The following is a 17,120-nucleotide window of genomic DNA, read 5'->3' as shown; positions in this document are numbered from 1 at the left end:
AAAAAAGGATATGGTTTTAGGTATGCGATTGGTATAAATATTTATTCCATAGTCTGCATGACGAGTGGGTGTTGCACGAAATGTTTTCTCTTTCCATGTGGGGCTTTGCACCACTTTAATTGCAGACTACGCAGAAAAAGATGAGTTGATAAGTGTAAAATATTACTCAAAAGTTTGGAAACACCTTAAAATTTAAATGGCCAGAAACATGATGACGTCAAGTTGTTCAAGCTATTATCTCATGCATAGCCGTGAGCTGAAAATCCGTCATAAAGCTAACTGAGAAAATTTCAAATTGTGCAAGTCTATTATCTGAGAAAATGGTGCCTACTTAGAAGAAAATATACAAAATAATATATATACAAAATATTGTTTATGCATAATGTCAATGACTTGGAATAGAATACCGTATTTTCCGTACTATAAGGTGCACCTAAAAGCTTTAATTTTTTTCAAAAAGCTGATGGTGTGCCTTATAATCAGGTGCACCTTATATATGGATCAATATTTAGAATAGGATTCGTAGATGGGGAATGAACTGATAAAGTAAGCTTTACCTGTTTCTTTTGTGTTTACAGTTGAACAAGTTTGGTCATATTGACGAGTAATTATGCTATTTAGAGTTATTATTTGAGTTATTATTGTTATTAATTTTAGTATTACTATTTTGTGATTGAAAAAGTTTTAAAATATGTCATTAATTGAGGGTGCGCCTTATAATCCGGTGCGCCGTATAGTGCGGAAAATATGGTAGTTTATTGCAATCTGTACAGGTTAAACACTTGATTAAAAAGTACAATGGAATTTTTGTGCATGTCTTTGAGTCGAGTAACAGTAAACATGTAGACAAAGTCGATTAAAACCCTCTTCATCCCGAAACGTCAAACTCCAGTCCACGATAGCCTGTGTCCTGCATTTTTGCCAAGTCCTTCTTTGCAACACACTGGATTCAAATGATCAATCCCATTAGGAAGCTCCTGCAGAACTAGCTGATGAGCCAATCATTTGAATCAGGTGTGTTGCAAAGAAAGCCTTGGAAAACATGCATCTGAACACAGGCCATCGTGGACTGGGCAAAGCTGGTTTAGGTTTAAGAGGGTTATGGGCACGGTGGATCGATAAAAGACAAAGTATTTGTCTGTACTTTATTATTATGAAAACAGTAAGTATGACTCTACAGTTTAGGAAAACTTAAATTCCTCAAAAAGAAATGCCTGAAACTGTACATAACTAAAGACTTAATTTGTAGTAGGCAGTAGACACCCTAAACTTGTTGCTAGCCAAACACAGGACACACAGAGACGAACAACCATTCACGCACCCAATCACACCAAAGGACAATTAAGTATGTCCAATTTGCCTGCATATACATTTTTTTGGAATGTGGGAGGAAGCCGGAGAGAACCAACGCAGGGTCAGGGAGAACAAGCAGACACCACGCAGGAAGGCGGGAGCGCCTTCATGCTCGGTCCTCCCAAGTCGTCAAGAAAGGAACGGCAACGATTCGATCAACAAATCTTTTGAACCATTCTTTTAAATGATTCCGTCCACTTCAAAGGACCATTTTGCCCATTTCAAGTAAGTGCCTAGGGGGCCAACCATAAGTGAGCTGCTGCCGGGCCACATTCGGTCTGCCAAGTGGGTCCAGCTGATAATCAGCAGCAGCAGCTTGTGTTGTGTGGCACCCCCTGACCGATGAGATGCCAAGCCAACAGTGACGTCCCTTTTCCACGAACACAAGAAGCTGCTTCAAAAATAGAACGTCACCCCCCCGCCCACACACCCAGCCCCGTCAATGCTTGGCCAGCCAACGTTCTTCTCTCTCCGCCCGCCGCTGCCCCCATCTTCTGTCTTTGTGTGGGAACATATGCATTTCCCTCAGCCAGCCCGCCCCAGGCAGCGCTAGACGAACCAGAACCACAAACAGCCAGGGTCGAGGGGTCCCCTCAAAACCTGAGGTGAGCCTTTTTTTGCCCATCCTTGTCTGTGTGTGTGTGTGTGTTTGTGCGCATGCACGTATGTGTGTGTGTGTTTGTGTGTGTGTGTGCGTTGCCGTCAGTTGACATGCGGTACCTATTGTGGACAAGTGTTAACCATAGGGTTGGGAAGCAAAGCTTGTCTTCAAGTGGTTAGTTTCTCTCTGCCCTGCGAGGGGAGGGGGGGGGGGGGGTAAAGATGAGATGATGTGACCGATCTTTGTCAATTGTGGACCCGTGAAGACCTCTGAGACTCTTGTGATGAATGGAAATCAACTTGATTTGACCAATTTAGTGAGGAAGGTCTTGCTTCTCTCCAATGTTCACTCTCATGTTGTCCAAGCGCAACAGTGGACTGGCTAAGTCCAGCGGCTATTTAGGACGAAGGACTGGCAGGATAGGAGGCGTGGCCATGCACCAGCATGTCTAAATTAGGAAGGGGCCACTCGCTGGTGAAGGACAGGCGGAGGAGCAACCTTGCCACCTGAGGATTTTCCTCAAATGTGATTTTTCAGATTTGTATTCGTGTTTTCAGATTTGTGTCCGTGTTTTCAGATTTGCATTTGTGTTTTCAGATTTGTATGGTACGACTCTCACAAGACACGTCCGAGAATCTCTCCTTTGGATGCACAAATCTTCCTTTGCATGCATGGATCTGCCTTTGCACGCATGGATCTGCTTTTAGGTTTGAGTTGGATATGCAAATTGAGATGACATCACCTCAAGAAACCAGAAAATGTCAGTCGATCTGCGAGCCATCACACGCCTCTGCAACAATCACAGAACGAAGCTTAACGCTACGCTATGGAAATGGACGGAGCTTCGGGCAATTCAGGTGAAGAGCGCAGTTGATTACGCAACTGTGCCACGAGGTTATTTGCCACCAGTTATTTAGCATTTCTTTGAACAATTTCTTCAAAGAAGAAAAGGAGATCTGGAGTTATCAATGGCCAGATTGCTGCGTTAATTATGCGATTTATTGCTCGATAATGGCCACCTAAATTTCTGCAGAGGCGTTGGATGGCTCGCAGATCGACTGACATTGTCTGTTTTCTTGAGGTGACATCTCAGTTTGCATATCCAACTCAAACCCAAAAGCAGATCCATGAGTGCAAAGGCAGATCCTTGTGTGCAAAGGAAGATATGTGCATCCAAAGGAGAGATTCTCGCACGTGTCTCGCAAGAATAGTACTCACATCTTACGCCATAGATCCATGTGTGCAAAGGCAGATCCATGCATCCGAAGGAAGATTCATGTACTGTACGTGTCTAGTGAGAGTTGTACTCATACAAGTGGTAAAACACAGATACAAATCTGAAAACACAAATACAAATCTGAAAACACAAATACAAATCTGAAAACACGCATATGTCTTTTTAAAAACACTGATAAGCCTTTTTGACAGCAATCTTACTCCATACAATGACAGTGATCCCTCATCACGTTAATGGGGATCATAACTCCCTCAGGAAAAGTGAATTCCACAAAGTAGGATTTGGTTAAACACCTGATTAAAAATTATATTGGAATTCTTGTGCATTGCTCTGAGTCTCTTGAGTGCATGAAACATGTTCAACTTTACATTCTCTCACTTGTACATGATCTCATATAGTACGGTCACATGTATGAAACCTCTACAGCACTTATTTATGTCTAGGCTTCTAATGGAGCTTCTGATGGGGACTGACACGTAAGATCGTGATGGAGAGTTCTTTTTTTCGGCCAAAACGCTCTTAACTGATGCCATGACTCCATCGATACGGTTCCTGAACTCGTTGGCTCTCACCAAGTTAATGGCAATCTCTTGTGTTTCGGTTGACCCCTGTGCTTGTTAACGGCCTCTGATGTCACACCAGAGAAGCTTTCAGGGGCTAGCGGCCGCATTAGCCTCATAGCATTATCCACAGGTGAGTGGTGGACTTGTTACGGCGTCAGGCCTGCATAGTTAGAGTCATGCATGACACATGACTTTAAGCCATGGTTTTTTGTCTAACTCGAGTTTTGTGACATAAATTTTGGACTTTGCACAACATTTAAACACAAGGACTTACTACACAGAGAATCAATAGCCCAAACGTATTTTGAACTAGCTATGCCAGTCATATGCCCGCCAGAGCGGGAACCCACTCTCACTTTCTGGCCTGCCTCCTGAAGGAGCCTTGCCATGACCTCGTGCGGCCCGCCATAGCTCGTGGATAAAGGGGACTCAACTGTCCGGGCTGAGCTATTCGATCTCCAAAATACTTTTTTTTTTTTTACCTATTTGTCTAAGCAATTTCTGGGCCCTGCAATTGACTGGCAAACAGTCCAGGGTGTCCCCTTTCTACTGCCCAAAAACAGCATCAGTGCACAGAACCTTTGTGTCTCTCCTTTTTGCGGACAAAGCCGGCATAGCCATCAATCCTGATTGAGCACTTCTGATAGGAGCGGCTGGTACAGTTGTGTTCTATCCATCAGTTCTTTGTACTGATGTTTACACTGGTTGCACCTTTTTCCAACAGTTCACACCGTAGAACACTTTGGGCTACTACAGATAAAGCTGGAAAACACTTTCTGTGTATGTCTACGGTAAATTGCCTGCCGTCGCATCCGATTTGGTGACAAGCGAGCGCATGATCGACCTTACCCTGAAGCACTTTTTGTGACCTTAAATAAACTCAAATAAGCCTACAGGTCCAAAAATAAATAACACTAATCTCGCTGATTCAAACTAAAATGAAAAATGAGAATTGCACTGAACAAAATGGATTTCACTATCAATACAACAGTGCTATCTTCAGGCAAACAAATGGCATTTACATAGCCAACCACCACATTCCAAACATCACACATAACTTTATGTGTGATCTACAAAGAGGTGGTAATATGAAATTAACATGAGTAAACATTAGTCAGCTTCGAGTAAAAGAACAGTCTTATGAATCGGTCTTTCCAAAACGGTAGTCTTTGTTAAATGTGTCCTCTTGTTTTCTTGAGTATAGAGTCATTGACAAGAAGTTTGACTTTCCTGACTTTTCTGTTAGCTCCTGGGGTGACTTCCACAACTCTAGCTAGCTTCCATTGGTTTCTCGGAAGTGATAGGAAGATTGTTTTAAAACAATGTCATTGAATTTGGTGCTTCTTCTCATTCTATTCCATTTTCTTTTGTTTCTTCTGTTGCAGATTTAACATTTTTTGCTCTTGACAGTTCTTTCTGTATTTTCGGCATTGAACACATTTGTAGATGAACAATGACACTACTACAGCCAGTAACTCAGACGGCATTGGCTCGTAACTCAATAATTGCCTGTTATGTAGACGTGAAACGTGATGTTCCTTTGGTAGTATGGCTGGATGTTTGACGTATGGATGGAGTGACACTCTTGTCAATCTTCCTCCAACCCTTAAGATATTGTTATTATCAAGGAACAGACTTAACTGATGAAGCTTTGAGTGAGAAACTTTAATCTCCTTCTTTTCTTCAGGCCTTATTTCTTGACCGAATGCTTCCTTCTATACTGTGTCCTGCTTCTTTTCTTTCTTCAGCGTACTACTTCCATTGGACATTTTTTCTGGCTTCTCCACCTTTCGCATGTTGCTTTAATCTTGCTATTGATTTCACGACTCTCTTCCAATCAGAATATTTTTGCTACCGATTAACAATAGAATTTTCTTCATCAGCTTTAACTGTGAGAACTTGTGTGACTCTGTGTTCTGGGTCCTTAAAACAGAGTTCTTCCAATTTCATTTTTTATTTGGGTGGGTCTTTGTGACATAGTAAACTTGGCAGTGGTCTAGTGAACCAATTGGACTCTAATAGTTCTTTTGTCATGACTCCATGTGATGCATGATCAGCGGGATTTTGTTCTGAGGTTATGTATTGCCATTGACTTGGTTTTGTGCTTTTTTTTTGGGTCGCTGTATTCTATTGGCCACAAATACATGGAATCGCCTGGCATCGTTGTCGATACAACCAAGTACAACTTTGGAATCAGTCCAGTAATGCCCTTTAGATCCTGAATCCCTAACTCTCCTTTCAGGAAGCTTGCAATCCTGGTTGCGACCACTGCAGCTGAGAGATCCAATCTAGGAATGGTTGTAATTTTTATTGGAGCAGCTCTAGCTTTTCCTGTTACTAGGGTGCACTGCAGTTCTCCTGATTTGGATACAGTTCTGAGGTATGAGCACACGCCGTAGCCGGGCACACTCGCATCAGAAAAACTCAGTAGCTCATTCTTGTGGACTTATTTGAACTTTGATGGGACATAACATCTTGATATCTTTAAGGTGAACAGGTTGTGGAGGTCTCGTAGCCAGTCTTCCCATTGTGGTTTAAGGTCTTCTGGAAATAGTTTGGCCCAACCCAACCTTTTCTGACACATTTTCTGTAGAATTCCTTTGTCGACCAGAATGAATGGGGCAACGGATCCCAGTGGGCCAAATATAGACGCCATAGTGGAGATCACTCCTCTTCTTGTGAAGGGGTTGTTCTTAACAACAATCCTGAAGCAAAATGTGTCGGAGGCTACACCCCACTGGACTCCTAACACACTCTCCATCTTTGGTTCTTTAAGCGCTAGGTCCAGGTCTGTGGCTCCTGGTGATCATTCTTCCTTGGGGATCGTAGCAATCACCACTTTACTGTTGATGATGATCTTGTCCTTTTCCAGCACCTTGGTTATCCTTCCTGGATCAGCAACTTCTGTGACTTTGTTTCTGCTCACAAAGTGGATCACCTTTTAACTCTTTTGACAATTCAACTGCTGGCAAGACTTGTTTCACCATAACATGATGGCTTACTCCTATTTCATCTTTAAAGTCACTTTCAGAGTGGCTATAGCCAAAGATGCTCTAATTAAAAGCAGGGACTTTTGCGCGGTTGGTCTGTTTTCCCACTGACAACCTTTAAAGGGAGTAGAGCTTGAGGACAATTATACCCTATGAGTAGTCCACCTTCAAGTACTTCACCATCAAGTTTAGGAGGCATTTCTCTTGATAGATGCTTCAAATGAGACCAGTTCTCTGCTGTCTTGTTTGTGGGGATATAATATCTATTGGCAGGAATATAGTCTCTCTTGTAGGTTGTTGGCAACTTGATTCATGTATCCAAATTAAAGTCTCTTACTTGTAGGTCTTTTAACTTTTGACTGGACACGACTTTGATTTTGGATATCATTGCGGAAATCTTGAGCTTGGTGGGTTCAGCCTTGTATCCTTGAGGATGAAAGTGGTTTCACTTTGAGTATCAAGCAGAGCAAATACTAGCTTCTCTTTTCTTGGATTGTCACAGTGGATACATACTCCCTTTGTTGCACTACTTTGTTGATGTGACTTGTTTGGATTCTTGTTCTTGTGGTTCAGATACCTTTTCTATCTCTTGTTTATCTTTTGGAAGTACTTGATTTCTCTTTGAATTCCGTTCTTTGTCTTTTTTCTCTCTATCTTGACATACACATGTTGGGTGAGGCTAATGGCTTTTGTTACACACACACTAAACAGCTCTAAGAGTTGTAGCAGACTTGAGACAAACAAAACACAAATTCTCAGATCATACAAATGTAACTCTTTCTTCAACAGCTTTAGCCTTTTGCGTTTATGAAGAGGTTCAGAGGTCCCTAGGTTACATGAAAGTTCCGGCCCTAAAAAGGCAAAAGTGTAGCTGGGGGGAGAAGCACGGCAGGAACCCAGTGTATTCGTTCATCGATGTGTCTGCATGTGTAGGTGGAAGATTAATACATGTATATTATTACATGTAACATTTCATGGAAGATGACATTCTGCAAAACATTTTATAGAAATAAACTGTGAGAAAATATAAACATTAATATGAATGAATAAAAGCTAAGAATTTGACATTAATCAAGATGATTACAGAAAATGTTCTTTCAGAGTTGTGTATCAAGTTCATAGTAGATCTGTGCATTGTTAGGACCCAGTTTAGCTCTCAGTTTCAAAATGTTTGGTTGACTACTGGTCTAGCGTATGTCCTCTGTCTCATGTACATCCATTATTTTCTTACAGTTTAATGTCAAGCACAAAATGGAAAAAAAGGGGACACAAAAGAGAAAACTATAACATACTAACAAATTTGGCAAAAAAAAAAAAGAAAAAAGCCAAGGCACAGCGTTGACTTAGGAAGGACAACAGGTAGACATCCAGTCTAACTGAATTGTCTCTCTTCTAGTTGAAGAGCTTTAGCAGTTCTGCTTGTCACATTTCTTAGATGTGTAACCAAAGAGAAGAAATTGTAAATTGTGGATTGATTTTGTGCAGCCAGCACACCCTATGAGCTCTCATGGTGCACAAATATGCCCCAACGCAGAGGCTGGGAATTATGGCTACGGTGCACGCATGTCCTTTGTTCGCTTGCATGCTTAAAGGGACAGTATGTACTGTAAGAGATAGACTGCTTTTCATTAAAAAGGAATAAACTAAATGGTTGTAAATGATTGTATTTGAAAACCTTGCAAATGAATGTGTTCTTAATGACCAACAGTATGTTTGAAATACAGTGGTACCTCGGTACTCGACCGCCTCTATACTCGACCAAATCGGTGCTCGACCAAAAAATTCAAGTAGATAATGCATCGGACCTCAAACAGATTTTCGGTGCTCGACTAGCCGAGCCGAGCCGAGCCGAGCCGACCCGAACGCGCTCCTCGGCCCTTCTCGGCCAGCGGGTAAGCGCCAGTTCAACTCAGACCGCCAGCGGAGTAAGACATTTGTTCGAGTATTTCTTCCCGGATTTAAACTTTTTCGTGTTGCTCTAGCCCTTAATAATGGGTCCAAAGAAAGACAGTGATAAGGGGAAGGCAAAGAGGAAAACAATGAGGACCACTATTGAACCGAAGAAGGAAATTATAGCAAAATATGAACGCGGTGTACCTCGCGTCGCAGTTAGCTAGCGTCATCATGGAAGGAGTAACTCCCTCCCGTCCTCTCCACATCCATTCCTGTATGCCATCAACCACTCTCCAAAACGTAAGTAAATTATACAAAATGGTTTATAATGCTTTATTTATCTTTATCTTTATCTTTATCTTTATCATGTACTGCTTGTGCACATTTACTTGTGCACACATACTTTCTATTATTTCTTATGGGAAAATTGCTTTCGGTGTTCGAACAAATCGGTGCTCGACCACCACCTCAGAACGGATTATGGTCGAGTACCGAGGTACCACTGTATAATCATAGGTCGAGTTGTCATTATGGGGGGTGGCACTTCGCCGAAGGTGGCCATGTTTGTTACAGCTACAGACAATGGTAGCCGTCCGTAATGAAAAACGGTCTAAATCTTACACACGATCCCTAAAACAGTCTAAATCTTACACACGATCCCTTTAAGGCTTGAACTGTCAAAGGGCAGATAAACTCGCAACTGCTATAAAGAAGCACGCAGCTGTTTTGATTGCGCACAAGAAAGCCTCTTTCAAGCTTCTGGAAAAAGACCACTACGTGCACACCTCCTGTACCCCTGAAGATTCGTCACTTACTCCCCTCCTCAGTCTCCTCCTCTTGCAGCCATGAGTCGCAGCATCGTGCGGCAGAGCAAATTTCGCCACGTGTTCGGCCAGACGGTCAAGGCCGAGCAGAGCTATGATGACATTCGCGTCTCCAAGGTGACGTGGGACAGTTCCTTTTGCGCTGTCAACCCCAAGTTCCTGGCCGTCATTGTTGAGTCCAGTGGAGGAGGAGCTTTCCTGGTCATTCCCCTTACAAAGGTAAGTGCGTGGTTTGGTCCCGAGCCTCTCTTCGAGTAGACTGAAACACCATCCGATTTGAAGCTGAACCAATCAGCCGTTGCATCTTTTTTGTGACGTGTGTACACACACACACACACACAGACGCACACGCACACACACCTAACACACACATCTTGTATTGTGGTGCCATCCCAGTGACATGAGATTTCCAGACCCCTAACCCTAACCTTGACAATAAAAACCAAAATCCAAATCGAACCTCAACTAAAACTCGTGTCTTGACCCTCAAAATGAGGTCTGAACTAGAGAGGCCCACCAAAATGACACCACAAGGAAAAGAAGTCCCGATAAATATTGTAAAATCCCGGATTCCCACCAATTAGCAAAAACGCACACACACACACACACACATGCACACACGCAGACAGACATACGCTTGTGATCTGTCTGTAACAGGCCCCTGCATGTGGTCAAATGCTGGAGTGGCTCATGCTATTAATACTTGCCATTCTCCCCGAGCAGCAGGAGGCTCTCACTGTCTTTGCACCTTCATGACACGAGAAAAAGTCCCCTTTCAGCGATTAATCACTGGCTAAAAATAAGCTCCTTTTTTGAGTGTGTGTGTGTTCATAACATGCACCATTTAGAAGAAGGACACACATGCAAACAATCTTGAATAGAGTCTTGACCTTGATGGAACAGCGCTGATGTTGTCCTGTAACCTGCAGGTGGGTCGAGTGGACAAGAACTACCCACTTGTCATCGGACACTCTGGACCCGTCCTAGATATTGACTGGTGTCCCCATGACGATAACATTCTGGCCAGCGCCTCTGAGGACTGCACCGCTATGGTAACCGACGCCGCGACACAAACAATATATTAAGAGCTTACATAGACATGTATGTGTGTGTGTGTTTGTGTGAGACAATGTATTTTTTTATATATTTTTTAACAACACAGTTGAGAAAATGGCTGTTTAATGGCAGAAATATTTTTACATTTTATTTTTATTTTTACATTTTGTGTGTATATATATATATATATATATATATATATATATATATATATATATATATATATACACACACACACAGTATATGGCATATTTTTCCCTCATTAACAAATTCACTTCTCTCAGAAAATGAGCCAGAGTGACATTTGTTTACTTTCCTAACTGACACAGAAGGCCTTCAGTGATTGGACCCCTCAAGCGCACACATACGCATTACTGGGCTACACAGGCTTTTTTTCGGAGCATTTGAACATCAATAAACCCGCATCTGCAATTAAAACTTATCATTATTTGTGCCATAACTTAGACTATGTAATAATAATTTTAAATTATTTGTCTGAGAAATTTCATGAAGTCCATGAAGAGCAGGCAAGCTTTAACAAGATTGTATGCTAAATTACAAATGGATATTGAATATAAGTGTCACGTCTAGGCATGGTGAGTTGGGAGGAGGAAGGAAGGGACCCAAAAATTGCAGGAAAACTGAGAAATATGTGGCTCAAAAAAAGGAAGCTTTAACAAGGAAATGAGGCAGAACTGAACCGGAAGAAAAACTGGACAAACTATCACCTGACAGGTGGACCAAATCAAACTAACATGAACACCGCCAATAAAGACAGAGGCGAGTGGAACAGTTATAATAAAACAGTGTCAGATATATGTATGTATGTATGTATGTATGTAATGGTTTGTCAAGGCATTTCCCCACTCCACAGGTGTGGCAGATTCCTGATCACTCACTGGTACGCCCCCTCACAGAACCCATTGTTATACTTGAGGGTCACTCCAAGCGCGTTGGCATTGTCAGCTGGCACCCGACGGCGCGAAACATACTCCTCACTGCCGGTACAGCATGTACACACAAACACACCGGGCATGCGCAGTTGTGCAAAGGGGCCCCTCTCTTTGCAGCTAGCGACAACCTGATAATAGTGTGGAACGTGGGGACGGGGGAGCCGCTCATCTCCATGGATGACCACCCCGATCTCATCTACAGCATTAGCTGGAACAGGAATGGAAGCTTGTTCTGCACCACCTGCAAGGACAGGCGACTACGCGTCTGTGACCCCCGCAAGGCTGAAGTGGTGGCGGTGAGTGGTTTGAGAGGAGTCCAGGAGGCGATTAAGCAGGTTGTTCACATGACCCCACCCCCACCCCCAGGAACGCTTAGCCCCTCACGAGGGCATCCGACCCATGAGGGCCATCTTCACCAGAGATGGCAACATCTTCACAACGGGATTCACCAGAATGAGCCAAAGGGAGCTGGGACTCTGGGACCCGGTACGTGCCATGCACATATTGACGAAAATGCTACATAACGCTGAATTATTGAAAAAAAAAAAAAAAAAAAAAGAAAAAGTATCCTATTGGTAAGGTGTCACAGTGACAGACTGGTTTGCATGTCCGCCTCACAGTTCACAGTCTGGTCTTCCTGTGCGGAGTTTGAACTTCATTTCGAAACAACATGGTGTGAACGTGATTTCAGAACAGCACAGTGTTGTTCACTGGTTACTCTGGGAACCAAAGTTGTTCAAGTTGAGCGTTGTTGTGAACTTCAAAATAAAAGTGTGCTTGGACAGACTTGCCATTCTTGGGGTCTCCTGAACCATAATGATTTTGGAGATATGAGGATCCTGCCTGACACCAGCAATAGCTATACCTCGCATATGGATACCATGCATATATATAGAAGCAAATGTGAACAATGGCAAGAATATTCAGTGGTGTTATATGTTATATTTGTATATATGTATATATGTATATATATATATATATATATATATATATATATATATATATATATATATATATATATATATATATTATATGAAATCTTCGTCTTTCTCAGACAAATTTTGAGGAGCCAATTGCACTGTTGGAGTTGGACACAAGTAATGGCGTCCTGTTGCCATATTACGACCCGGATGCCAACATGGTGTACTTGTGCGGCAAGGTAACGTTTGTTTTGAGGTATTGTGTACATGATGTGTGTGCGTTGACTGCATTGCGCATACCTACAGTATGTGTGCTTGCACAGGGAGACAGCAGCATCCGCTACTTTGAGATCACAGAGGAGCCACCGTACGTGCACTATCTCAACACCTTCAGCACCAAAGAGCCGCAGCGGGGGATGGGCTTCATGCCCAAGCGGGGTGTGGATGTCAGCAAGTGCGAGATTGCCAGGTGAGGCCGCGTGTCTGGCACTTTGTCCAAACGAGGGGCGGGGCCATGGGGATAAACCCATCCAGTAACTGAGGCGGGCTTACTGTTCCGCAAAGGTTGTACAAGCTGCATGATAAAAAGTGTGAACCCATCACAATGACCGTTCCCCGAAAAGTAAGTCACACCGTTGCCGTCTGGACCGGCCTTGATGCCCATGCCAAACTTAATGAATTGGTGAAATGTGTTCGGGTAGTCGGACCTTTTCCAGAACGACCTTTATCCGGACACGGCCGGCCCAGAGCCGGCCATGGAGCCCGAGGAGTGGCTGGAGGGCCGCGACGAAAACCCCGTGCTGGTGTCCATGAAAGAGGGCTATGTGCCTCCAAAGAGCCGCGAGCTCAAAGTGTCCAGGAAAAACCTGCTCGACTCCAGGCCCGCCCCCCGCCGCAGCATGTCCACATGCGATGCCGCCAGCCTGCCAGTCAGTAAACATCACAAACATTAACATTAAACTAATGTTTACTGATGACATCATTATTTCAATAACAAATAAGGACTCCCATTACCTCAACAATGTCTTATTAAGCAATTAATAAATTAAACACTAAAGTAATCAATTACCTTAGATACTAAGAGTACTGTAGCCATTTGTTACGTTCACAACTGGTCTAAATAAACCACATAAAACTATGTCTTTAGGATTTCATGAGACATTACCTGGGATTGAATGTCTCAATTAAAAAAAAAAAAAAAAAAAAAAACAACTTAAGAACACGTACTACACAACACACTATCATGAGTACTGAAGTCATTTATATCTTTGGGGAATAAGTACTACATTACTAACCGATAACTTTAGATGCTCAAGTAATTGATTACCCTAGGTAATATTTACTAAAGTAATGATTACTCACTACTTCAGTACCTATTTGATTACTTTAATGTATAAAATATGTTATTTTAGTACTCATTTACCTAAAGTGATTGATTGGTATATTACTAAATTCATTTAAAACCAGCCATTGTTAAGCTAAAAAAAAGATTACTTATAAAAATGTATCATCGAATGAGTAAAAACAAATTCATCTGTCTTTTGGTTTGACGCTTACTATGGAGGACCAAAAGTGCCAAAATTCAATGAATAAATGTATCATTCAATCATTAAACCATTCAATCATTAAATATAAATGTCATCAAATAATTAAATGTGTCATTAATTAATTAAAATAAAAATTAAATAATTGGAAAAATAAATAATTAAAAAAATAAATCATTAAATAAGTGTCAATAATTAAATAAACGTGTCATTAATTAAATAAATCTGTCAATAATTAAATAAAAGTGTCAATTAAATAAATGTGTCATTAAATAATTAAATGTTTCATTAATTAAATAAAAGTGTCAATAATTAAATACATGTTTAATTAATTTAATGAAACGTTTTTAATTAATTAAAATGTATTTAATTAATGACAATTTTAATTAATTAATGACACATTTAATTATTTAATGGCATTTATATTTAATGATTGAATGGTACATTGTTCTATTGAATTTTGGTACTTTTGGTCCTCCATAGCTTACGGCCGATGTCATCCTCTTAATATTTGACCACTCGACAACTTTGCACGGATACAATTTGTTTGGGCATGCTCAAATTTCGAAGACATCTAAATCATCGCCAACTCTACGGGAGCGACACACATTTGACAGTCATTAGAGAGAGACTACACGCGCGCATGGAGTAGGTCTCTCCTCTGCTTGACTTATGGCAGCGCGGATGACTCGCAGATCGACTTGTTTTGCCTGGTAGCTTGGTGTGACGCCATCTAAATTTGCATATTCAATACAAATCCAAAGGATCAAATCCACGAAACCAAAGGAGAGAGTCACGGAAAAACGGGAAGTGGTGTCGATAAGTCATAGTTGTACCACCGAGAGTTGTATTCAAAATACTTTGTGGTCACAACTTTTCAATTGGTAAACTCAACACAATTAAGAGTCATACTCATATGAAGACAAATCAAACTGAACACAATTTAGAGTCATACTCAAACAAACAGTTAATATGCATACGCATATGCAAAGTACACAGTGTGGTTTTTAATCAAATATATTTCATTTTAACCCTGCGAGGTGAAAATCATCAAGCATGCTCGGTACTTGTTTCAATGCCTTGTGGGACAGAAAGCTATCTGTGAATAATAAATGGCCATTTAAATTATTTGAATTATTTTTCACATCACGATGACACGGCAAATTCTATTTATCGTAACAGATCCCATAACAGTTGTCGCTTCACATTTTCACTTTCTCTATACTCTTTGCACAAAAAGTGTCTGGGCTTCAACTAGTACTTGTTTTCTCATTTTCCTCCTCTCCTTGTCACACCCCTCCCTTTTTTTCTTTTCCTTTCTTCACCTTGTCTCGTCTGTACCGGCTTCTCTGAGTGCAGCCAGAGCTTCTAGAGAGGCTGCTGGAGGAGATCCATCACCTGAAGGCCACTGTGATGTCTCAGGAGAAAAGAATCTGTGATTTAGAGAACAAATTGTCCCAGTACGCCAATGGGATGGCCTGACGGGGTGTGCTCTTGCGTGCCCTGCAGGAGCGGCCCCGGCGGACAGTTGTGAAGAGATGTTCAAAGCCACAGTGGCGATGCGGCACGTGGCTCAGAGGGAGCCACGTGCTGGAATTCAATCCCTACTGCACTACAACTGAATGGGGCAGACCTTTTCAGTGCTTTTGGTCCAAACGGACATGGATCGAAGGTTTGAGGGACAATCCAAGCTGACAAAGTGAAGTGAAAGGGACAAACAACTTCCTGGTTGCCAAGAAGCCAATAAGTTTGAAAAAATGACAAGCCAAGTCAGCTCATCGCACAATCCTTCATGTCTTGTAAATAGATGAAAAGGAGAGAAATGTGTTTGGTGTCCTGTGAATGAGTTCACACACACAATGTCAAAATAAAGTTACTTTTATCCCTTTCACCCGCTGCACCTTGACACTTTTTTGCCAAGTTGTACTGTGACTCCAGCGGTCAGGAGGCACTTTTTTTTTTTTAATATAGTTTATTAATTCCTTCAAGTGATAGAGCAATTATGCCAACCCATCCATTATCATAATTGTTTTGTCCCCTCAAGCGTCACGGGGCATGCTGGAGGCTATTCTAGCTAGCTAAGGGCAGTAAGCGGGGCACACCCTGAACTGGTTGCCAGCCAATCACAGGGAATACAAAGACAAACAACCAGTCGTACACACAAAATCACCTAAGCTGTTTGGTGACACTGTGGAAAAGAGAAGCCTCACTAATGGTGGTGTTCACCTTGCTTCCCTTTAAAGGGACCACCGTTGGAATCCTTTATCGCACCAGGAATTTACCCACCATGGAACCTCCGGTAAATCTGCCGACCCAATCAGAGTCGCCATGAAATTAGCTGTGTTGCTGTCCGTTTGCATCACCAGCAAACTACCATTGGTGCCTGTGGAGCCCCACATGGGATGTTTTCGTTTTGTCCCAAAGTCTTGGATGCCTGCACAGATTTCACACTGGGGAATCAATCTTGCTAGCACTTCCAGAGAGGACCTTAACGTTTGCCTGATGATGCTGGTTTTTGTCCACTTCTATGACCAGACCTCCGGCAGCATCAGCTAAGTTCCTGAGTGTCTGTTTTCACAATCCTTGAGTTCAGTTAATCAATGTCAGTTGTTCACCGCCTGTGCTGCCTGTTAATTCTACGATCAGGAAGTATACCTGGTTAGCAAAACAACACTTTGATGTGACACATAGTGAGAATCATAGAGCATCACAAAGCGAGAGAATGAGGTACCAATCACAGTCTGATTGATTAGAATGATGGCATTAGACATCAGCTGTAGATGTTTTGGCTGGTGTATCCATTTTTTTCTTCACATTGATCTAATTCAACTCACCAAAAATATAATACAGTAGTTGCATTTGGACCAAAGATTGTTTGTTGGGGTATTGTGTGATTTTGTGCATGATCACTACTTTAAATGTCAGGCACAGCTTCTTCCCCGAATCAGTATCTTGATGCCATTACTGGACTTGAGGAGACACAGCAAAAGTTCACAATATTGATAAGAAAAATGAATAAACCCTGTAGTTTGATAATCTTACCTTGCTATCTTACGAATCATATTTTGCTTTTAACTAAGTCTGACTAAATGTCATTTTCAGCCCTCGAATGGGAAGCACGAAAGCAATGCGGACAATGTCCGGTCAATGTAGCCGGCACCGAGACTACCCAACGGAACCAGTTGC

General features: G+C 41.9%; 1 protein-coding gene across 3 annotated transcripts; it reads left to right on the top strand.

Annotated features, from left to right (window-relative positions):
- The first annotated feature begins 1,857 nt into the window (after positions 1–1,857).
- On the top strand, positions 1,858–15,825 carry coro6 (coronin 6). Of its 3 annotated transcripts, XM_088441351.1 has the most exons (12): positions 1,914–1,958; positions 4,479–4,534; positions 9,465–9,680; positions 10,391–10,513; positions 11,392–11,521; positions 11,588–11,766; positions 11,837–11,956; positions 12,525–12,629; positions 12,714–12,859; positions 12,955–13,012; positions 13,092–13,319; positions 15,294–15,825. In XM_088441351.1, the coding sequence occupies exons 3-12, from the start codon at positions 9,483–9,485 to the stop codon at positions 15,414–15,416; spliced, it is 1,410 nt and encodes a 469-aa protein (XP_088297477.1). In that variant the 5' UTR covers positions 1,914–1,958; positions 4,479–4,534; positions 9,465–9,482; the 3' UTR covers positions 15,417–15,825. The 3 variants fall into 3 exon arrangements, with proteins under 3 accessions (XP_088297476.1, XP_088297478.1, XP_088297477.1); XM_088441350.1 differs by lacking the exon at positions 4,479–4,534 and having other exon boundaries at positions 1,858–1,958; XM_088441352.1 differs by lacking the exon at positions 4,479–4,534 and having other exon boundaries at positions 1,859–1,958; positions 9,481–9,680.
- Positions 15,826–17,120: the final 1,295 nt, after the last annotated feature.

This window comes from Hippichthys cyanospilos, chromosome 18 (assembly GCF_059441005.1).
Source record: "Hippichthys cyanospilos isolate Australia breed blue-spotted pipefish chromosome 18, RoL_Hcya_1.0, whole genome shotgun sequence".
Taxonomy (NCBI): Eukaryota; Metazoa; Chordata; class Actinopteri; order Syngnathiformes; family Syngnathidae; genus Hippichthys; species Hippichthys cyanospilos.
The sequence above is the reverse complement of the archived record's forward strand: the minus strand, read 5'-3'. Positions and strand labels throughout refer to the sequence as shown.

Excerpts from the sequence above, each read along its gene's own strand:
- coro6 (XM_088441350.1), top strand. The coding sequence starts at position 9,483 with ATGAGTCGCAGCATCGTGCGGCAGAGCAAATTTCGCCACGTGTTCGGC. Across the intron at positions 9,681-10,390 it reads TGGTCATTCCCCTTACAAAG|GTGGGTCGAGTGGACAAGAA; the intron begins GTAAGTGCGTGG and ends TGTAACCTGCAG. Across the intron at positions 11,767-11,836 it reads GCAAGGCTGAAGTGGTGGCG|GAACGCTTAGCCCCTCACGA; the intron begins GTGAGTGGTTTG and ends CCCCACCCCCAG.